Genomic DNA, 24,225 nt, shown 5'->3' with positions numbered 1-24,225 from the left:
ATATATATATATATATATATATATATATATATATATATATATAATTATATGTATATATATATATATATATATATGCATTCACCAGTTCCCAGTTGGGGTATAATGTATGTTCGGTACCCATGCAAGGGTCATATACATGTATTCACCAGTTCCCATGTGGGATGTCAGGGATACATCATGGCATGCGTCATTGTACACCATGGTAGCCTTGCGCGGTGTCATCCACATGTATTCATCAGTGCCACGGTGGGGTGTCATGGATACACGGTACCCAGGTGGCTCCTTGGTGCTACAGGTAACGGGTTCTTTGATAGTTCTCCATTCTCAGTAACAAGCCGTGTTGCTCATTCGATGAGTATTTATGACTTGTTTGTGTTTTCACCTTGCCCTCTTCTGAAACTACTTAAGGTCTCACGCTACTTCTTTTTTTTCTAATGATCTCAACTTCAAGGTTTGGCGTTGGGGCTACTGGGGCTGTCTTTCACATCCTCCAGTTTGATTTTGAATTAGGTGTTTGAAAGGTAAAGAAAAATGAAATGATATTCTTTCCTTTTGACATCTGTGGAGTATTTTTCGTTCCATTTTATTTAATTTTTTTCCTTTTACCCCATTTGTGGTATTTTCATTTCAGACACTTTCAGGTGTTTGTGGGAAGATTGTAAGTTCGTGGCACATGAGGAGAGTGTGCAACTCATCAGACACGTCATGTTTCACGGGTACCACACCAAGCTGAAGGAGTGGGGTCACCATTTCCTGTTTGCCCTTCGTGTTGGGGGCGCGAGCAGGGCAAGTGACCTTGAAGGTGCTGACGATGGAGTAACCGACGGCAGGAGCTGCACTCTCGGCAGGAAGAACCGCAACCTGCTTCCTGAGCTTCCCGACCCATTCACCTGCGAGTGGGAACATTGTGAGGTGTGCTTCATTAAAAAAAAAACGGTTCACGGTATGTTGAAACTGATCAGTGAGATTTTAAAGAAACTATTGAAGACCAAATTAGTGACGGAAACGCTTTTGTGGGAATTGTAGATCCACTTCGTTTCAAGCCTGTGCGAGCAAATCAGACAAAGATGGTGTTCGTGAAGAAGGCGGTGTTACGTTTGTAGTGCACAGTCGAATGTCCACTACAGATTGGTAGCTTTGTTTTCCATTCAATTAATGGTTTATCAGGGATTTTGTGTTAATTGATAAATTGGTTATAATTTAACTCCAGAAGAAATACAGCATGGACACGACGCAGAACAGACTCAACACCTACACTGCCCAGGCACACGGTTGATGGGGGATTATGGTGGTGGGTGTTGTGGGGTGATGGCTCATGGTGTGGGGGAAGGGGTGGAGGGAGGGGTGGAATGGGTAAGATAACTGCTTTTTTTGTCAGGCCTATGCTACATGTAGTCCAGTAGAAATTGACATTGACCCGGACATTTTAGATAACAACCATATTTTAGTTTTAAACACCTTATTAGGAGTCAAAATGGCCACACAAGAAATTCACACAAATTCACAAATGGATAAATACGTTTTTGGGGGGAAATTCAAAATGGCCGCCAATGGGGCGTTATAATGTATACTTTCTGGTAAGTATACAATTTATATCCACTAATTTATTAATGAAATTAGAGGAAAATACAAACAGACCCTATATTGTGTTGTTGTACCAAGTTTATATCTAATATATTCTTGATTCAGAAAGTTGTACTGAATTTAGCAACAAGTACATGCTGTCAAATCTTCACATATACATGTATGAATTTCTCATAATGGTGTAAACTTAAGTCATACATATGGATCATTAAAGTTGCATCTTCTAGATATACACATCCCGAGTTATTCTGTATAGCACACCCTGAATTATAGATAGTTATTAGCTGACAGCGTTGTTAACATATTTCATAATAAAAATGAACTAATGCATAACCCCTCTAAATAATGTATTATGGCCAGAAGCACGAGTTTACACAATCTTGTGCATGTGCTCCGTGATTTCAATACTGTCACATTGTTCATATTATTGACATATTAAAATGTTATGCTTCACCCATTTATATGCTGTCAACTGTGCGTGAACTGTTTTCACATTGTGCACCACACTTGCAATGGATACTACAAGCATTGCCTTTCTTGGCACAGTTACATGATGTACATAAGCGTTGTTTGCTCCTACAAAAGCATCTTATATCAATTAGCAGTTCTGAAGGCGCTGGTGCCTTGTCGGTGATAATGGGTAGAACTAAGCCAGCCTCTACCTTGTATCCATATTCCTCCATAGTTAGCAGAGTTTTTAGTTGACGCCATGTACTGACTTGGTGATGTACTCGAAGGCTATGGAAATAAATAGCTCTTCCTGTAGGTGGCATACGCTCAAGAGGCACGTACTTTGGAGATATCACATTTAGATAACGCAGTTCATCCAACCTACGTCTTCCTGCTCCACCACTGTACAAGGACAGTACAAATTTTTCTCCAACATCTTGTATTGCATTCTTTGACGCTGTAATATCTCCAAAGATCAGTACATCTGCTCTCCATTTCTGTGATGACTCTAGCAGTTTCAGTGGTTTTATTTTCCCTACGCCATACAATGCTGATGTGGTATCACATCCTGACAAAGCATGGGCAAATGGTAGACACATACACAACTCCCTCCCTAACACTTCCTTTGCAACTTTGATAGAAATGGTTTGATTTCTTGTCTGTAGGAATATATCAGCAGTATTGCTCGAATGGTGGAGTAGCAAAATCAAAATATCCGTGTCATCAGCAATGACAATTACAACTCTTGGAGTTTGTGACAATTGCAGTGCCTTGCTGGCGATCACTACATCTGCTTCACCTTCTTCACCAGCATGTTCTACTTCAATCCCAATTTCTGTTAGATGATTTGCTAGCAATTTGATCAAATTCTGTTTATTCCGATTGTTTGAGAGAAAGGCCGTCTGGTTTCCTGGAACAGGTGTCTTGTCTTCGACAACAATGTCAGGGCATGTTTGTTGAAGGCGACGGCGCTTCTGCTCGGGATCATTAGTTGTTACCTACCAGGCGTACCATAACTATCAGAAATCACCCACAATGGAACTCCAGGTAGTCTGTGATGTACAACAGCAGCCACAAAAGAGTCACATACTGATTTCATTGTCCCAACCTTTGGCCAAGGAATCCCATGTAGCAGTGCGCAGCCATCAAACACTCTAATTGCAGAGTGTTCAGCTTTTCGTTGAACAATATCACTGCTCATTTGAACTATATATTTTGCCTGTTGTGATTTTTGACACTTTCGCATGCTGCCATCATCTTGGAAAAGTGCTGGAGATACGGTTGCAAGTTCATATGCAAATATACTTTGGTCTGGAGGTCCACTCGTGTAAGCAGTGGAAAGCAAGCGATGGTAGAGCTCTTCAGAAGACATGTGAATTTCTTCATCGCAAACTCTGAGAGCCTTTCACATTGCAACAAATGTAGTCGCTTGTTCTGACCTCTTCATAACAACAGCGCAAAACTTTTTATCATCTAACTTTCCCGGTATTTTCTGGCCAATGCTTATTTCCCCCTTCCAGTTCCCCCCCCTTCCCACGCCTCCTCCCCCCAAGCCCTCTCCCTCCCACACTTCTCCCTGCTCTCAAATGTTGTGGTTGTGTGGTTCCCCTTCTCTCCCCATCTTGTCTTCCGCTCCCTCTTTTTGTATATTTTGTTTGTCTGGTTGATTTGTTTGTGAAATAAATGTTAGCTCTTTCACGAGCCTCGATTCAGTATACAAAAAAAATAAAAAAAATAAAAAAAATAAATAGCGGCATCAACATTAACACGGTGATCTATTTTATCAGTCCTGTGGAAATGTTTCTTAGTTCTTGATCTTCTTGTGCAATGAAGGGATTATGGCCCTTGAGAAAGGTTGTGAACTTGTTCAAGTCTTCCAAGTCCCGCCTGATGTTTCCTGCACGAACCTCTTTGTGTTGTTCTGACCATGTTCCAGTGTAAGTGTCAGTCATGGATCGTAGTGCGTCAGTGTATGGTGCTACTATATGTGCAGTAAGAAGCCATTTTGTTCTGGCCGAGTCCTTGTGCGTGATGTTAATGAGACCACCTTGCGTCTTTCCTGCTCTCATTAAGCATTGCTCAATGGTCATATCAGACCATGTTCCACTCCACAATAGTTTCTTATTCCTTCGCACAGTGAACAGTCCTCTGTGCATTGGTTCCTCAAGACAGGGACACAGTTCCTGAGAATCTTGGAGATAAAGCCGGCAACATTTTGTATAGTTATTGTGTCCAGCAGCTGCAAAGAATGGCAACATCTGCTGAGTCGCCTTCAGATGAAGTTCCCAGTTACCAGTTCTTTCAGCCCTGATGAAATGTCGCACAATTGACACAAAGTCCATATACATAACCCACAGTTTTCCTGTCTTGGATTCTTTCTGATTGTTTTTAAAGTCACAAATATGTTTGTGTAATTTGTCCAAGTGGTCATTAGTAGGCACCTCATCTAATAAAATGCCCTGTGCAACGGTATTCGTGTACATAGTCTTTAACCCTGACCACATATCATCAGTGTCCATGTGTTTTGGGATTGCACTAATATTTGACAAAGAGTCCCTGTTAAATGTAACGGATGGTTCACTGGCATCTTCAGTATTGTTTTCATCAGGATCAATATCGATATCGATATTGTTCCACAGGTCTTGCAGTTCCACAGGAAACTGATTGTCAAGCGTTCCTCTGCAAATGTCATCCTGGTCATCCAGATAAGCTGTGTCATCCAGTGACTGAATTAACAAGAGATGCAATGCAGCATCTGTTAATAGATATGCCCTCAATGTTTTTGTGTAAGCTTTACCTTCCATCATCTTTGGCAGAGAGTTTCTTGCATTAACAGTGGCCCATAAATCTTCCAGTCCACTTCCTTCCATCAGTTTGCAGCCAGCACCAAGGAATGACATAAGTTGATGGAATCCACTTAGACGCAGATACATCTTCTCAAACTCTATACGATTGTCCTGCTTTATTTTGTAGCTTTTTAAGTAGAGTGGCTGATCAAATGTTAGTGTCGCACAACATAGTCCTGCTTTCTCTGCCTGGGACTGCACAAAAACCATGGTGCTGTAAACTGCTTCGTTTGTTTGCGGATTGAGAGGGATCATGGGGTTGTCATTCAATGCTCTCGAGAACCAGACTATCAGGACGTCTCTTCAAGTGTGCGTACTTTGCCAGTTTTCGGCGCTTGATTTCGTACACACTGTACATGTCTTTTTTTTCTCGTACCTCGCTTTTCAGCTAGGAGAAACGCGTATGCTCTTGTTTTGCCAGTCTTATAATCTGAGTGCGTATGGCTCGTCTTTTTCAGGCAGCCTCATTCCGTCTCGAGAGGTACTCATTTATGTTACCGTCCAGAGTATTGACGGGGTCAGATAGATTCTAATTTTGAGTAGTGCCAGGGCAGCGGCCTGGTGGCCTTGTGGCCTGGTGGCCTGGTGGCCTTGTGGCCGACTCTTTTCGACTTTCAACTGCATAAGGATTTTTAACGTGCGTACGCAAGTTAAAATGCAATAATTTGGCCGTTGTTTGTTTGACCTAAACAGCAGATATGTTGGTGTATAACTACATAATGGCTGAGTCATCTACTGTGATTTCCTGTCACATTTATGTACACTTGAGCTATGATGGCCTCTAAGTGGTAGTGATAAAAAAACTATTTAAAATTAATAAAATGATTATTAAATTAAACATTGTTGGGTTAAATAATAATACTGGTATATTTTGTAACAAAACATTGTACAATGTGTTCATATGATCATTTCATTCAAGTGTTTACACTTATTTATACAAACATATACGAGAATATTTAGATAAAATTTTGCATATTTTGGACAAAATAATTATATTTTTCAAAGAAATATGTTTCTATAATGAGTAAAATTGATTAATTTTATTATTTTATATTTATCAGAAAGTATTCACATTTTATGTCATATAAAAGCGTATTTGCGAATCATTATCATCTAAACCTGGGAAATTTATTATTTACAGTTTTCTGATAGGTCATATACTTTGACCTAATAAAAAACAGGTTTCCCCATTTGTGAATTTATGTGAATTTTGTCTGCAGATACATGACAGTCATATAAAGCATTTAGCACCAAAAAACGGTTGTTATCTAAAATGTCCGGGTTCGGCTATTTTCATGTCAATTTCTACTGGACTAATGGCATACTCTCGCGAGATTTTGTGCGATCCCGCTTGAGTCGCAAGAGCATATATATTGTATATCGTAGCGTTGTCATTTAAGTAGATTGCAATAAATACGTTGTTCATATCTGCACTCTTCATTCTCATCTTTCTTCCGAACTCTTACTCGGACAAGCAAATCCCATATGCCATCCATAATGGTACACTCTATCCATACACCACATCCTCCCTTCCATGGATGTTCCACGGGTTTCGGCTAGTATATATTATTTCACAAAACACGGAACAGGAAACAGCATTACATTACATCTCTTCTCCTTCAGAATGAAAATTAATTTAAAGATCAAGTTTGTTCTGATGTTCGTGTGGGATGGTGGTGGGTATTGTGGGGTGATGGTTGATGGGGGATTGTGGGGAGACTGTCGGGGGATTGTGGAGGTGGTGGGGGTGGTTATGGGTATTGTTAGCTTGGGTTTTTGAGCTCTTCAGATGTGTTTGGCAAGGTGGCGGCGATGTTAGCCAGCATATATAGTGAGGTGAGTTCGGTCGCCCGCAGGTCAATGCAGGTGGGAAATTTACAACTCCAATCATCCGTGTCCATATGCTGGTAACTCAGCAGAGATAGTTTTACAGTTTAATTTTACGGTTGTTTCATGTCTGTACCGTGTCGATCTCCCGATCCAGTGGATGGGGGGAAGGAGGGGAGGTGGCGAGGTAATTTTGGTCGCCGGCAGGCCAACACAGGTGTTCAATTCACCACTCGAGTCACCTGTGTCCATATGCTGGTAGCTCGGTAGTGATGGTCTTACAATTTCGAGTGACGGTTGTTCCTTCCGCTTAATAGTGGTGGATAATCACCAGATCTAGCCATCTCTTTTGTTTCATAACAGTTCTCTATAAAATGTTCCAAACACAAAACCGAACATCTTGAAAGACCGATCCACATTCTTGTATTTCGAACAAACCTTGTCCAATTTCTGGCAACGTTTGGATATTTAGGCCATTTGAGCATGAAATTATCTTGGTCTGAATTACTTCAACCACCAAGCATGCATCGACCTGGCATATTTGTAGAAATTCGAAAATTATTCGACGTTTGAGTTCAATCTTTCCTTGATGTACCCCATAAACAATGCGCAAGTGGCGTTTGCTTCATGGTGTGACGACACAGCTAATCGTGAAGGAGAAGAATATTTCGACTTTTAATTGCAAAATTACCCACTTTATAAATCGGAAAATGACACATCATATCTATTTTGTAGGGTATCAAGGGGTGGATTAGCATTGAGCTGGTGTGGTGAAATATGTTGGAATGTCTCGATCGGAGTGAAGCGGGAGTCGAGCGAAGAGAACGACCTTGAGGGGGCTTGTATAAAGTGTGTCCATTCGGTGCGCGATCGGGTGGCATACTGTATCCTAGTGCCGTAGACTACTGATATTAACAGGTGTGTAATTGCTTGCTTGCAAGGAACTAGAAAGAGATGTATGCTTTGATTGCCTTTTATGGAACTAATAATCTCTATTCTTGTGTTGTAGGAATGGTATGAGAAATAGTTCAATAAAGCCTCGTTTCTTGCAAGAGGTCTGAGTTTGATTCCACAACAGCTGGTCTGAGCGTTTGGGTTCCCCTTTAAGATGAATAATCTTCGAGATATATTTTAGTAAATAATAAAAAATAAATAAATAGCAATATACAGTATATGAATAAACTAAATTAGTTTTAAACTTATTTATTTGTTGTAATTATCCAAATAAGTCTCTTCCGCTATTCAAAACGAGACTGTACGGTAATGTTTGAATTTCTACATTGGGTCCAGTCTTTGTAAACTTCCCAGAATGCTCTTTGCTATTACTAGTCTTGATGAGAAGGTGAATGTGTCACATCATTGAGATAAGCTGAAGAGTGTATCTAAAAAGACTTGATTCGTTAGAGATCATTCAACATAGGCTTTATTTGGCAAGAACAGGACAACCTGTAACAACACAGGTGCATGGCTAAGCCTGTCACATAATACAACAAGCATAATAATATAACAAGCATAATAATACAACAAGAAAGAATAACAATTAATAGGCCTTCCGTTGTTGTCCATCTAACCACACATGACCGTTCAGTATCCATCTTGAATATCGCAATAACTATGGGTAATGGGAGAATTCGGAAATGCAACTTATGACGCTGATGTTGTTGAACTATGGGAGAAGGAAAAGATCTAGGGCTGACAGTACACAGGACATGGAATGACAATCTATGCCAATCATATTGAAGAGGGGGGGGGGGGGGCAGGATGGGGGGCGGGCTTTGGCAGACTCTCCAGTCTCCACGCTTGCCAAAGCGGGTTGGCGAGGGAACTCTCTTCATTCACTTTCTCTTATTTGACCTTATCAGGTGGGTGCACCTGCTGGTCTTGGTATAAAGTAACAACACCGCGCTGCTATAGTTCTTGGAGTCTTTGGAAAATGCAAACAACACCACCATGGTACAAAGTGGTATTCCATTGCTGTACAACTGCAAAGGAACCGGGTTAGACGTGTTGCGAGAAGAACGGACAACCGATGGACAACTAGAATTACATATTGGCGACCTTGGTGAGCACATAGAAGAAACGGAGGAAGACCGAGGATCAGATGAAGACGAGGAATTAAAATTTTTCCTGGAGTACAAATGGTCCAGGATTGTGGAGAATAGAAAGGATTGAGGGAGATCCTCGGCCTAGTTCAGTGACTGAACCGAGCTAATGAACTCATGTCCATAATCTCAATCGGTTGGTGAAGCCTCCTGGACCACTTCGAAGTGACATATTGAATCATAGTGACATAGTGACATAATATGGTTGTTGTGTTGATGTGTACGTGTACTGCAGATGACATTCGAGAATGCAGAATGGTTCTACCGTCACGTGGACAATCACGCTCAAGATCGAGACAAACGGAGTTCATCGGACGACATGACCTGTGGGTGGAAAGGTACGTCGGTGGATGGTTCAGTTGTGGGGTATGAAATCGGGACGATTAGTGTTGAGGTTGACATTGGCATGTGGGGATCACTGTCCTGTAAAGTCGACTCATGTGTAATGTACAGGTGGGAAGGACGAGGTGATGGTGTCATGTCCCAAATCATCTGTGTAGTAGATCTGTGTAGTGTGAGTACACAGATCTACTATGGTTCAGTAGAGTCTCGTGTAGTAAACGGAAGTGGAACACGATCGAGTAGCCACACATCACGTGTATTGAATTTGGTTGTCTTTTTTACGGGTTCGAATATTGATCTGCCCTCGTTGAACATTGTCCTCTTACCCTGATTTAAGGATGCGAAGCGGCATTTCAGTCAAGGAGCAAGTTGTGTGAACATCTCCATCGACACACTGGAGAGAAGACCGCTGCTTGTTCCACTTGTGGTGCAATGTTTTCCAACAGCACCAAACTGAAGGATCACCTGCGACGACAAACAACGAGCAAACGTACGTGAGGCCGGAGCTTTCATGGTTGGCTTTCTTTACCAACTCTTTGGGCGTCAAGAAACTCGTGTTGGTCACAAATGAACCTTTGACCTGATTTTGTTGAACCAAAAGGTGAGGAGAGACTGTGCAATGTGTGGGTTTGTGATATCAGTGGTGGAGGCGATGAAGCTTCTCTGGATATCTGCAGGTTATACTTGGATGATAGGACTGGTGGTGGAGGTTTGAATGAGGGGTTTCAGTTTTAGCTCACCTGGAATGTAGTTCCGGGGAGCTTACGTGATGGCGTGTTTTCCGTCAGTCTGTCAGTTTTTATTTATTTATTATTATTATTTTTTGTATACAGAATCGAGGCTCGTGTAAGAGCTGACATTAATCACAAAAAGACAAACTGACACATAAAACATATGATAAAGGGAGCGGGAGACAAGATGGGGAGAGAAGGGGAAGCACACAAACACAACATTTGAGAGCAGCGACATCGGGAGATGTGTGGGAGGGAGAGGGCTTGGGGGGAGGAGGCGTGGGAAGGGGGGGGGGGGGGGGACACCAAGGACTTCCAGGACAGAAGTTGGTATTTCAAAAAAGTGGATTTGGGGTGAAATTAGCAGGGGTGTAAAATATCAAGGTTTTGGATGGGGGAAGATAAGAGATGGTGGTGAACAGCTGTTTTAAAGACCTGGAGGGAGGAGTGGAATTGAAGAGAGTGACGGAGTTTGTTCCAGAGGCGGGAGAAAAGAGGAATGAAGGAGTGAAGGTGAGCAGAGAGTCTTGATTTTTGGCAGTTTAACCATAAGAGGGTTGCAGGCAGATCTTGTGCGACTTGTAGGAATATTTGGGGGACAGAGCCCAGAGAGAGCTGGGGGGGGGGGGGGGAAGGCCGGAGAGGAGTCTGTAGAAGACGGAAAGACCACCAACCTGCCTGCGGTGAGTGAGTGAAAGGCCCTTGGAGTTAGCTTCATCGCGGGAGATTCCAATGATTCTGAACGCTTTGGTTTCAACAGCGTGAAGACGAGCTAGGTGTGAGGCAGGGGCACCAGCCCAGAGGGGAGAGCAGTATTCCATTGAGCTGCGGATGAAAGCCTTGTATGTGGTGAGGAGCTCAGGTGTGCCAAGGAAGGACTTTGCACAACGGAGGATGCCCAGTCGGTGACTGGCTTTGGAGGCCAGATTTGAAATGTGGTTTTCCCAGGAAAGATCATGGCAGATAGTGAGACCCAAAAGCTTGAGTGACAGAACTTCTTGGGGAGGATTATTCAGAAAGTGGATGGGAGGGTTGTCCAGTCGGTCTTTTCGGAGAGACATCGTAAGAGTGTGAGATTTGTCAGGATTGAAAGACATGGTCCACTTGTTTGCCCAGTCTGTGATTTTGTCCAGGTCTGCAGAGAGTGAGGAGGCTGCAGACTGCCGATCTGAGGGATGAGGAATGGAGGGACAGAGAGTAGAGTCATCAGCAAAGAGATAGAGAGGATTTTCAAGAGAGTCAGAGAGATCATTGATGAAAACCAGAAAAAGCACCGGGCCCAGAACACTGCCTTGGGGAACTCCAGCCTGAACAGGAAGAGGAGATGAGAGAAACCCATTCAGGGCCACACGTTGACTACGACTAGAGAGGAAGTCCGCCAGCCATGCATGGAGATTTCCATGGATACCAAAGGAGGAGAGTTTGGTGTGCAGAGCGGGGTGCCAGACCGTATCGAAGGCACGTGATATGTCAAGGGAGACAGCTCTAATTTCCTGTTTGGCATTGAGGACCTCCATCCATTGTTGAGAAAGCAGAAGCAGCATGTCGAGAGTAGAGTGACCAGGTCTGAAACCAAATTGATGATCAGAGATCAAGCCATTGGAGAAGTGGAAAGATTTCATATCCGAAGCAATGATGGATTCCATGACTTTGCTGATATTTGGGAGAAGGCTGATTGGTCTGTAGTTGCTAGGATCTGTTTTTGCACATTTTATGTGCAAAGCGGTGATGTTGGCTGATTTCCAAGCAGATGGCAGATGACCTTGAGCAAAAGAGAGGGTGAAGAGAACAGAGAGAGGAGTAAAAGAGCGGAAGAACAGGATTTTAGGAACCGTGGGCTGATGCCGTCAGGTCCTGTTTCAGAATCAGAGTCGAGGGTTGACAGAAACTTTTCCACCTTGTCAGGAGGAAAGGACACAGAGTCCAGGAGCAGCTGGGTACGACTGGGAACGGTGGGTACAGAGAGGGATGGGTTTGGGACACAAGATTTAGAGGCAAACACAGAGTTGAGGCATTCAGCTTTTTCATGTGCGGAGTCAGCCGTGTAGCCATTTGAGGTGAGGGAGGGGATGGAGGGGGAACAAACACCAGAAACAGATTTGACCAGACGCCACCAGGATTCGGAAGAGGGAGACAGATAAAAGAGTTCGGTCTTGAGAACGGAGAGATATTGTTTCCTGGCTCTCCTGAGGGTGGACACACGCTTGTTTCGGGCTTTGTGAAAGGAAATGAGATTTCCTTCCATTCGATTTGCTTTCCAGGAGACGAAGGCAAGTTGTTTCTGGGCAACAGCTTCACCACAAGATTCTGTGTACCATGGATGGGAGGAAGGGTATGACAACTGAAGACGAGATGGGATAAATCTGTGCATGAGAGAGAGCAATTTACTTTGGAAGAATTCCCAAGATGAGTTGATGTCAGAGGCGGTAGAGATGGGAGACCAGTCCAGATGATTGATGGCTGCTTGAAGACCGTGCCAGTTGGCCTGAGTGAAATGCCAGACTCGTCGACGCTGATGAGGCTCTCTGAGAATGGTCAGAGAGATGTCCACTTTAACAAGCACATGATAAGATGAGCCGATTGGAGCAGAAGAAGAGCAGCAGACATTTGCAGGGAAGTTTGTCATAACCAAGTCCAGAAGAGAAGATGCTCCATTGACTGAGATCCGGGTCGGGAAATTGACAGATTGTGTCAGTCCCAGTGAGTCGCAGAAGTCCTTTGCTGAGGAGCCATGGCTGGTGAGAGAGGTACCCACACCCAGCCAACTGGCATGGTGACAATTGAAATCACCACATATGAGGAAGAGAGAGTTGGGATGGGCAGATGGAAGTTGGTCCATATTATCAGACAGTGAGATGTCGATGGAGTCATCACTGTTTGGTGGGCAGTACAATACACATATGAACAAAAGGTGGGAGCGAAGGGGAAGCCGTAGCGAAAGGTATTCCTGGGGGTGAGGTGGAGAGAGAGCAGTGCAGGCCGAGTGAGGAAGAGTTTTTTTTAAATAAAGATAGCAACACCACCTCCAGGACGAGGCTCAGGTCTATCATACCAGAGGAGGGAGTAACCTGGGAGAGATACCAAGGAATCAGAGACATCATGAAGGAGTAAAGTTTCTGTTAAGCAGATCACATCTGGATTGTCAGAAGCAACCTGTATGGAGAGATCAGTCAAGTTTGAGCGAAGGCCCCGGATGTTTGAGGTCCATACCATTAATGAAGAGGAAGGGGGAGCATCGGATACGGAACAGGGGGGGGGGGGGGGGAGGGGTAGGGTAAGATGTGGAAGAGGAGGAAGTGGTAGGGAGAGCTGTTGAAGGTGTGTCAGATATTTCAGAATAGCTTTGAGAAAGGGAAGAATGGGGTGGACAAAAGGTTTGATGGTGATTGGGTGAGGCACAGTGAGGTGTTATTTGAGGAGGAGGAAGAGCGAGGCAGAAGGTTGGGGGCGATGAAGGTGAAAGTTGGAAGGGGGAAGAAGCGGTGAGGACGCTTTGAGGAGGAGGGGTGAGAGGGGCGTCTAGGAGGGGAGGAGCGAGGGAGAGTCTCGGAGGGGAGGGGTGTGGGGGGAGTTTAGGAGGGAAGGGGCAAGGGGGGAGATTTGAAAGGGATGGGTGATGGGGAAGATTTGGAGGGGAGGGGCAAGGGGGTAGATTTGGAGGGGAGGGGTGATGGGGAAGTTTTGGAGGGGAGGGGTGATGGGGAAGTTTTGGAGGGAAGGGGTGATGGGGAAGATTTGGAGGGGAGGGGTGAGATTGGATTTTAGAAAGTGTACGATTAATGGGAAACGAACATTTATTGCAAAATCTGTTTCTTGTGACCTTTGAGTCAAAAATACGTTTGAGGACGCTGAAGGAGGGGTGGAGTGCAGGAGAGTTTCGGGAATGTAGAAAAGAGGAACTGTAAGAGATGGAATTTTTTTTTGGAATGAATAGATTTGGTGAGCAAGTCGAAAGCATCCTTTTATACAGACTTGGCATTTAATATGGAATATTTTTTCTTTCTTGACTTGGGTTTACTTTCTGAACTCAGTATATCAATCTGGTGAATTTCTTTTATGCTTCGGTGATTTCTTTGTTAGAAGAACCATGTCACTGATTGTCTGTCGCAGCAAGAAGTCAATAACAGGATTATATCACAGGTGGCGTGACAAAAAGTATGGACAGGTACATTTGACGATTGGCTTCACAATCGGGTATATCAGGGTTGTTGCGTTCTGTATTAGTGGAAAACCACTGCTGCACATCTACAAAAGTTATTGCCGCTTCCTCTGGAGATGGTCCGTCAACTCGACAATGCTGTTTGTCATTGAGTCGTGGCTTTACGAAATTCCGGCATGAAACGGCTTGCTATTGCTCGGCAGTATGGCATCACTCAAGGTCAGGTGTCAAAGATCCTGAAATGAAATGCTCAGAGGGGTGTGCCTACTCCAATACCGAGGCCAGGACGTCCCCGCAGAACCATTAGGAGGGACGATCACCAGCTGCACCGGTTAGTCCGCATTGGCCGTACCAAGTCAGCTAATCGGCATAGGGCTGAGTGGCAGCAACTGACAAATGTGCCTGTATCCAGAAGGCCAGTCAACCAACGACTGGTTCAAGCAGGCTATCGTGCCAGGCGTCCCCTGAGAGAGCCACGCCTGACCAGACAACACCACCAGCGCCGATTGCAGTGGGCCAGAGAGCACCGTCAATGGCAGCCAGGACACTGGAATTACGTGATCTTCAGTGTCGAGTATAGATTTCTGGTCGATCGTCAAGATGGCCGCGTCCGAGTGCGCAGACAAGTGCATGAAGCCTACAACGAAGATTGTATAGTGCCAAGAGTCCAAGCTGGAGGTGGTGAGGTGACCGTTTGGGCTGCTTTTCATGCAGGGGGCAAAACTGACCTGGTTGTTCTGAATGGAAACCTGAACCAGTTCAAGTACAGGGCCATTCCGGAAGAAACATTGCTTCCATTTGCTCATGCAGCCTTTCGAGGAAACTTTGTCTTCCAAGATGACAATGCACAGCCTCATTATGCTTGCATGATCCAACACATTCTTGCTGACCGTGGTGCAGAGCATATGGAGTGGCCTGCCATGTCCCCAGATATGAATCGGATAGAGAACTTGTGGGCAGAATCAATGCGTCAAATCGACAACTTGGACCAGCAGCCGACCTCTGTGCATGAATTGCAGCAGGCTATTGTCACTGCATGGCAAGCAATTCCTGTCCAAGCCTTGGCAAATCTCGTGAACAGCATGCCTCAATGTGTACGTGCTCTCCTGAATGCTCGTGGGGGTTACACGAAGTACTGAACTGTAATTTTACTGTCAGTAATCCCAGTCGTAATTTAACTTTTGTTTTGGTTTAAAAATTTTTTGGCTAATGTGCAAAATAAAGAGATACTTCTGGAAAACGTACAGAAGTTTAACACAGTACTGTCCATGAATTGAGTTCGATATCAGTTTACATCACTTTCAAGGATCAATCTATTTGCTTCGAAATGTCAAATGTTGTTTTTGTTTCTTTTAAAGTTCACATTAACAAAATCTAGAATTATTTATACATAATTCGAATGAACTTTTGCTTCCAAGTCATCTTGAAAAGTAAGTTCACCTCCACAAAAAAATATTCAATATTAAATGCCAAGTCTGTAGAAGAAGAAACATTTGCAACTTTCGGTTTATAAACACTTGCAACTTCTCCAAAATGCTGTGGGTTGAATGTTGAATGCAGTGCTGAACAGGTGGGTCTTGAGTGATGTTTTGAATGTGGTGAGTGAGGAGGAGTCTCTGATGGTGTGAGGTAGTGAGTTCCAGAGGGTGGGAGCAGCGATGGAGAAGGCCCTGTCCCCCCAGGATCTGAATTTGGTCCGGATGGGGAGGGGGGGGGGGGGGTCAGGAGGTTGGCACCGGCAGAGTGGAGGTTGCGGGTGGGAGTGTGTCTGGAGAGGAGGTCAGCCAGGTAGGATGGGGCCAGGTTATGGAGGGCTTTGTAGGTCAAGAGGAGGATTTTGTACTGGATTCTCTGGGAGATGGGGAGCCAGTGAAGCTTGTAAAGGACGGGGGTGATGTGGTCACGGGTCCGGGAATGGGTGAGTAGACGGGCAGCGGAGTTCTGAATGTATTGGAGTTTATTGGTGATTGTTGAGGGTGAACCATAGAGGAGGCTATTGCAGTAGTCCAGACGGGAGGTGATGAAGGCGTGGATGAGGGTTTCTGCAGCCGTGGAGGAGAGGGATGAGCGGAGACGGGCGATGTTTTTCAGGTGAAAGAAGGCTGTCTTTGTGATCTGTTTAGTGTATTTGTCGAAGGAGAGGGTTTGGTCAAAGATGACGCCAAGATTCCGGATGAGAGGGGAGGTGGATACTGGGATACCGTCGATGTTGAGGGCAAAGTTATGGGTGGATTTTGTGAGCGTTTTTGGGCCAATGATGATTATTTCAGATTTATCACAGTTAAGTTTGAGGAAGTTGATTTGAAGCCAGGATTTTATTTCAGAGATGCAGTTTGTCAGGATAGAGTGGGTGTCGGTGGAGACGGACTTAGTGGAGATGAAAAGCTGGATGTCATCGGCGAAGCAGTGGAATTGGAGACCATGACGGCGGATTAAGTGACCGAGGGGGGACAGGTAAAGGATGAAGAGGAGGGGGCCAAGAACTGAACCTTGGGGGACACCTTGGGGGAGGGGAGCAGTGGGGGATTTGCAGTTATTGATGGAGATGAACTGGCATCTGTCAGAGAGGTATGATTTAATCCAAGAGAGGGCAGTGCCGGTAACGTTAAAGGTGGATTCAAGTCGGGTGAGGAGGATGGTGTGATCGATGGTGTCAAAGGCAGCGCTGAGGTCGAGGAGGACGAGAATGTTGAGGTTGCCAGCGTCAGAGGAGAGGAGAAGGTCGTTGGTGATTTTGAAGAGAGCAGTTTCAGTACTGTGGTTGGAGGGGATTCCGGATTGGAATGTTTCATACAGGTTATTGGCAGAGAGGTGATGTTTGAGTTGAGTGGCTACAGCACGTTCCAAAACTTTCGACAGAAAGGGTAGGTTGGAGATGGGTCTGAAGTTGTTTAGGGTGTCAGGGTTTAGACCAGGTTTTTTTAGAATGGGGGTAACAGCAGCAATTTTGATGGATGGTGGGACGATGCCTGTAGACAGGGAGGAGTTTATTGTTGCAATGATAAGTGGAGAGAGAGCAGGGAGGGAGGCCTTGACAAAGCTGGAGGGGATGGGGTCAAGAGTGCAGGTGGCAGTTTTCATTCCTATGAGGAGTTCAGAGAGGTCAGTAGGGGAGACCGGGGAGAATTGAGACAGGGGAAGGCAGGATAAGGGGGGGCAGGTGGTTGGAGGGGGAGCAGGTGCGGCAGTGGTCAAGCTGTTGTCGATGTTGTCAATTTTGCGTTGGAAGAAAGAAAGGAAGGAGATGCAGTTGTCTACTGTGAATGACTGGGTGGTGGTGTCCAGGGGGCGGAGGAGTTTGTTTATTGTCGAGAAGAGTGCTTTTGGGTTTCCGGAGCCAGAGTGGATAATTTGAGAGTAGTAGGCGGAGCGGGCGTGGGAGAGGGCATCTTTGTAGTGTTGTAGGTGGTCCTTGTAGGCTTGGGAGTGAACTGTGAGACCTGTTTTATTGCAGAGTCTTTCAAGTTGGCGAGTACGAGTTTTCATCAGGCGGAGTTCAGGGGTAAACCAGGGAGCAGAATGGGTGAAAGAAACTGTTTTGGTTTTTACAGGCACCAGCTGGTCAAGGCAGGAGGAGAGAGTGTGGTTGTAGTAGTCAGTGAGGTCGGAAGGGGTGTGGAGGTCAATGAAGGGAGAAGTGGACATTTTTTCAGAGAGGGTGGATGAGAATGAGATAGGTGAAAGAGCATTTAGCTTACGGAAGTTGATAGTGCGATAATGTCTTGGTGTTGGGATGGGGATGTTGATGGTCATAGTGATGGCTAAGTGGTCAGAGAGGGTGAGGTCGGAGCCAGAGAGATGGTGCAAAATTAATCCAGTGGAGCAGACAAGGTCCAAAATGTGACCACGGATATGCGTAGGAAAGTTGACATGTTGAGTGAGGTTAAAGCAGGTGAGTAAATCAGTGAAGTCAGTGGTTATTGTGGAGTCAGTGGAGTCCATGTGGATATTGAAATCACCAAGGAGGAGGATTGAGGGGGAGAGGGAACATAGCTGGGTCAGAAAGTAGGAGAAGTCAGACAGGAATAATTGGTGTGGTTTGGGAGGGCGGTAGACGACAGCCATGACTGACTGCGTTCGACCAGAGAGTTTAAAAGCCAGGTGTTCAAAGGATGAGGATGAGGCGATGGGGATGAGGCTGGTCCTGATGTCTTGACGGTGGATAACGGCAATTCCACCACCTCGGCCCTCCGAGCGTGGTTTATTGACGTAGGAATATCCATTGGGTGTGGTGAGGTTGAGCGTGTAGTAGTCCAGTGGTTGTTGCCAGGTTTCGGTGAGACAGAGAAAGTCCAGTTTGTTATCCAGGATGTAGTCGTTGAGGATGAGGCATTTGTTGTTGAGGGACCGGGTGTTGAACAGGGTGAGCTTGATGTTGTTTTGAACAGCGGGGATGAATTCAGGTGATTTAGCCAGGGTTCGCAGGCAGGAGGTGCGATTTTGTGCGTTGCTGTGACTAGGTGCGCTGGGACGATGAGTGGGAGTGCGCTGAGCCGACCAGAGGACGGGGATGGAGTGACCTGATTGTACATATACAAACTTACGAACGGAGCCACGGTGAATGTACCTGGGTCGTCGGAGGAGTCCATTTGATTTGATGGCAGAGATGCATGATGGGGTGGAGCGGGTATTGAGCAGAAGGAGCCTTGCGGCGGAGTACCGCAGAGCCATGCCAGGCAGGAGCGGAGAGACGAGCACGAGGCCAAGGTTGAGGAGGTGAAACAATGGTCCCAACCCACAGGAGCAGGCCCAAGGAAACGAAGGAGATGAAGGAGCCAGGTAGGTGAAGCCAGGAGCAGAGTCGGGACCAAGCAGAGGGCAGACAGGAGCAAAGAGACGATCACGAGGCCAAGGTTGATCACAGCAAAGCGGGAAATGCAGCGGCAATCAACCGCCGCCGCTACAAATCAAGATCACGGTGGGAAAACCTCCGCCACACCGCTGCGAAGGACACAACCCACGAGAGCGTGCCCGAGGAAACAGCGAGCAGGCGAAGGAGCCGGGTAGGCGAAGCAGGGAGCAGAGCCGGGACTATGCGGAGGGCAGACTCAATGGCCAAAAAATCCGCACGACCACCTAAAAAGCAAGCCACAGACAGTGGCCCAGTCGAAGAAGCGGCGAGCATGTGACGCCTGCGTCCTCTTGAGACCGGACCGGAAGCGGAGATGATTGTTGTATGGTTCTTTTTTGTGTGCTTTTAATATATTGTTTGCTCATCACCCTTGGTGTGGTTTCATTATTGATTAATTTCAACCAAGGATAACATCTTTCTGCCGGGGACCCTCTCGGGGTTCGGAGGTTTACCGAGACCAGGGGATAGGGGAGGACCCCGTAACAGTCCTATATGTCGTTGGTTTGTCCCACGTGTTTCTTGTATATCCCATATGTTCCTGGTATGTTTCACATAAATGTTGCTGGTATATCCTGCATGTGTTTGGTATGTCCCACATGTTTTGCAGACATGTTAAAATGCTGTATCTGCTTCAAGTTGTTTCCCAGCGAGAGGATCCTAAAAGATCACTTGAGACATCACAGTAAGTCACCCTCCGTGATGGAGCACCTGTTAAGATGGTGGACTTTAATATCCTGTACATTGAAGTTTGGAATGATGTCTCTTGTTTTACCTTGAAGTGATAAGGTGTTCATGAGCAGATGGATGACAAGGAATGACGAGGTAAAGAGGATGATGTGATTTCATAGCTTTTGCTCCAATTAAACGTGAAATTTATTATCGCCCTGGTGTTTGTAGGTTGTGCGATTTTTCGTTTAGGTGACCACAATTACCTGATGTTTTATGGACCTCCATGGAACTGTACTCAAGCATCTATTGGGTTTGTATCGTTTTCTAATCATTAGGATGTCTCAGGACAATTAATAGGGGCTGCCGGAATATCCCAGAGGTGTACACACTCGCCTCTGAGCTGTCTCACCTTTGTGCGAATCCCGGCCCAGTTATAAACTACCAGCCTGGTGTTTTGCCGGAGTATTTAAGGTATTCTCGGTACTCTGAACGAATCACAAATACCTGTCACCTATAGTCCAACGTCAGACCTGGCCATTCTGCTCGTGAAAGACCTGGACCAATAACGTCCCTCGGCCGATCGTACGTGAAGGCGGGAATAATTGGGGCCATTAATAAAGGAGTAATAGTAGTCGTGCCATCGCTAACCTGCTTTGTCCATCTTGCAGTTAACCACCACAAATGTCCTTCCTGCGGCATGACATGTGCGACACCTTCTGCCCTGAAAAATCACATCAAGTATCGCCACAGCAGCGACCAGCCATTTATCTGTGTACTGTGTGGTCATGGGTAGGCATCACACCTTCATCACACACCTTTATTTCAATGACCTCTCTCCCCAGTTTATACACCACCCTATGACATCATTGCTGTGCCAGTTCTTCCCTTTTGTGTACCTGTACCTGCTTTTTCCAATATGTGAGCACCTTTTCTACCTATAATGCTTCAGAAACTTGAGTGCAATTGGAACCTTTGGGCACGTGTTTGCTTTCAGGGATTTTATTTTCTACAGGGGCTTTGTTTGAGGATGTCTTTTGATTCGGAAGACGGCAAAACACGGTGATGGATCAAACGATGGGAGAATGAGAGCAAGTGGAGAGATTTATTCTGGAAGGGAAATAGAAAGTACCGGTGGGAAACCTTAGAGGTATTCACACTCACCGTTGAGCTGTCCAACCTGGGTTTCAATTCTGTCCCAGCTATAAAATACCGCCCTGGTGTTTCACATGCAAGGCCAGGTATCGATGTGTGCACCGTCCCTCGGGATGGACGTAAGGTTGGTGGTATCGTGTGCATACCTCTGGAGTGCAGGCAATCCTGCCAGCAATGGGGGTAAAATTTATCTATTTTTCCAAATATATTAAGGGGTGTAGTCCCACAAGTCCCTGCTGCCCGCACGGTGCTTTTCCTGATTACCTGTATCATGTCTCTGTGCCTAAGGTGCAAAAGTACGAATGATTTGGAGAGACACCTGCAGACACACAGTGCACGTCCTCCTTATCAGTGCAACGCAGCTTCCTGCTCTTACACTGCCCGCTCCATGGAAACAGTCCGAAACCATCAACGCAAAGCACACCAGGTAAGGTCTTCACCAGTAACTACCGGTGGGCTACTCTGGTCACCATGACACAGCGCACGTTCATGATACAAGGAACCCTCTCCCAGAATCCTACTATTTATAAAGTACATTCCACATGGATTTTAAAAGGTACCTGTTGAGAAACACGTTGGAGATCAAATGGAAGGGTTTTGTAGGGAATGAATCAGAGAAAGATTTAAACAAACTCCAGTGAGTTGGGGAATACTCACATCAACACTGCAATGGTTTTGGACATGTTGAAATAATTGATAAGTGAAAGGAATATACCAGAACAGGATGAACCGTGGTGGGTACATCATGAACGAGGTGGAGAAGGACCTAATGCAACCCGGAATTAATATGGAGGAAGAACATCGAGCCCGGGATAAGGGAGGAAGAGCGAGAGAGCCGTAGTTCGGGCCCAGCAGTAAGTTAAGCAGATGGACCACTCTGCATGGTTTAGCAGTTAAATTTGGATGATAATTTGGTTGTTTGAGTCTCTTGGCCATTAAACAACGGCTCACTACCCAAAAGGTAGGTTTCTTGTGCACTTGTCACGTGGTTGTTTGACAAAGCCACAAGAACACCAGTTCCTGCCTTAATGGCTTCAACTGCTTCAACTTCAACTTCTGCTTCAACCAGGACACCGCAAATTGTACCTGAAAAGGGCAGGCCATTGGGTGCCTGTACCTCGTTGGAATACGAAATGCCCATCTCATCTGGCCAAGTAGCCCGGATGAGATGGACACCACCAGGTGTGTTTGCCCCAATAGAGATGCCAACTAGGCTTTGGGTTTGAGGCCAAGGGACGGGTCATATGGCAGGGGGGAGACACCCTGAATGTCAGGGTGCTCGAGAAAGCTAAAGTTTTCTCGAGAGACCAAGGTGGAAGGTGAAAGACTAGGTGGTGGAAATGGTTTGTGATTTAATTGGTTTTCATCCACAGGGAAACTGCGGACCGCGGTTCAAATGTCATTTGTGTGAGAAAATATACTCACGTGGAAATGTCCTAACATTTCACCTGATGAAGAAGCACCAGCTGCAATGGCCAGCCGGACACCACCGTTTCAGGTAGTGGGGCACTACATCATCATCGTCATGATAATCATCTTCTCCTTTCCCTTTTCTCTCCCCTCATCTAGAAATCCACCACCATCCCCATTTCCCTCTCCTTTTGGGTGTCATATAAACATGAGAAAGTCCACGTGACCCTAATACGATTCCCTAATAGTTTGGGTCACGTGGAAACCAAATGAAAAACAGGCCATATTGTCTTTCAAATGTGTAAGTCATGTATGTTTCTCTATCCTTGGTGATTTTTATGTTTAACCCAAAAGACCTTTCATGGTATTGTAAGAATGACATCACTATGCGTGTTCAAATGAGGATGCAGGTATCAAGCGGACCAGGATGGCTTCTTTCGCCTCTACCTGGTCCGTTACGAGAGTGTGGAGTTGACGACGCAGCTCATTGAGGAGGAAGATCGAAATCTTCGTGGGAGAGAAGAATTGTCTTGTTCCTCCTCGGTCATCCTGCAACCCAACATGAGCCCCGACGAAGTGGGCAAGTCGTGAAGAAGGAACCGAGGCACTCCCAAAGTCTGAACCCTTGGATGAAACACCTCCAGAGGAATCAGTTCTCAAAAAGATACATTGTCAGGCACGGGTGTCGTGATGAAGAGGGTAGGTACATTAAATTAAAGGGCAAGGATAACTCTTGGACTTGATCATCCTCTCGCAACCAATTACAGAAGATCTGTTTGAGAAGACAGATCTTGGGAAGAAGTGGGGGGAATGGGGAGAACAGGGAAAAAGAGTTTGAGAATGTAGTGAGAAGGGAAGAGGGGTGTGAGGAGCACATAGAGGGAGAAAGGGGGGGGAGGATTCACACATTTGCGTACGTAATAAATAGATAGTCCCTTCAAAGCCTATTGTGCAGTTTCTTAATCCAACCTTCTTCAAATGCCTGTTCGAAGTACATTCCAGTATAATCCAACCTCACACATACTCACACGCAGGTGGATACTTTGAGACGTGGGAGGGCTCCGTTCCACCTTGTGAAATCCACAATTCAACATAAAGAGGATAGTTATAAGAAAGTGAATGGGAGGTTTCACCAGACGGTCTTTTTGGAGAGAAACGGTGTGAAATTTGTCAGGATTGAAAGATATATTCCAAGTGTTTGACCAGCTCGACACAATTTAGCTCAACTGGAACGTAGTTCCGGGGAGCTTCTGGGATGGCGCGTTGTCAGTCCGTAAGCACTTGCAACTTCTTCTTCGAAACTGCTGACGGGATTGTGACCAAGCTTGGCTGAAATTATATTTGGTATGTTGCAACTCAAGTTTGTTCACAACATTTTAAAAATCGAGGTTTAAAGGGGTCTACCGGTGGTCAAAATGGATTCAGGTTTGACCCCCTCAACCCACCAAAATAGCGATTTGCTTTCTTCTCTGAAACTACACACACAATTTCGATGAAACTTGACCACAACTTTCATCACCCGTGATGTACCAAAATTTGTTCATGGCATAAAAAAGTCAGGGTCTATGGGAGTAATGGGGGGGGGGGGGGGGTGTGTTTGAGTGACTGTTGCTCCTGATCTGGGGGTGTTTGAGTGACTGTTGCTCCTGATCCATGTCAAGGTGAGCTTCAGGACCCGTGGTCCTATTTATGTTTTCAAGGTTTTCAGCAAGGGAAGAGGCTGCTTGCCTATCTGAAGGATGAGTGATGGTACAGCAGAGGGTGGAATCATCAGCAACTACAACGGCACTCAGTCGAGCACAAACCTCGGCCAGGAGAACGGTCACGTTTTGTATCCCACTGATAGGCCGGATCTGAATCGGGACTTGAACCAAAATGTAATCGGCTTGTTCTCGTCACCGACCCAACTCATCCACCTGGTTTTGTCATAACTAGTCCACAAATTTTTGAGATATTGTGCTATATATATTTTTTGGCCCCATCTCTCAATTGAGATCTCTCAAATCTCAATCTCTCTCAATTGGTGAAGAATCACTTTTTTAAATCTCAAATCCGGATCTGGATATACACCAAAATCGAGCCAATTCGTCCTTGTCACACA

The 24,225-nt window shown here is 45.5% G+C and overlaps 1 protein-coding gene across 1 annotated transcript; it reads left to right on the top strand.

Moving 5' to 3' along the window:
* The first annotated feature begins 637 nt into the window (after positions 1–637).
* Positions 638–23,062, top strand: LOC137430841 (histone H4 transcription factor-like). The gene is made up of 8 exons (XM_078781156.1): positions 638–912; positions 9,045–9,147; positions 9,489–9,641; positions 19,501–19,575; positions 20,231–20,351; positions 21,003–21,141; positions 22,088–22,212; positions 22,535–23,062. The coding sequence occupies exons 1-8, from the start codon at positions 706–708 to the stop codon at positions 22,713–22,715; spliced, it is 1,104 nt and encodes a 367-aa protein (XP_078637282.1). The 5' UTR covers positions 638–705; the 3' UTR covers positions 22,716–23,062.
* The last annotated feature ends 1,163 nt before the right edge of the window (positions 23,063–24,225 follow it).

Source organism: Myxine glutinosa, chromosome 7 (assembly GCF_964187855.1).
Source record: "Myxine glutinosa chromosome 7, kmMyxGlut1.1, whole genome shotgun sequence".
NCBI classification, from domain to species: domain Eukaryota; kingdom Metazoa; phylum Chordata; class Myxini; order Myxiniformes; family Myxinidae; genus Myxine; species Myxine glutinosa.
The sequence above is the reverse complement of the archived record's forward strand: the minus strand, read 5'-3'. Positions and strand labels throughout refer to the sequence as shown.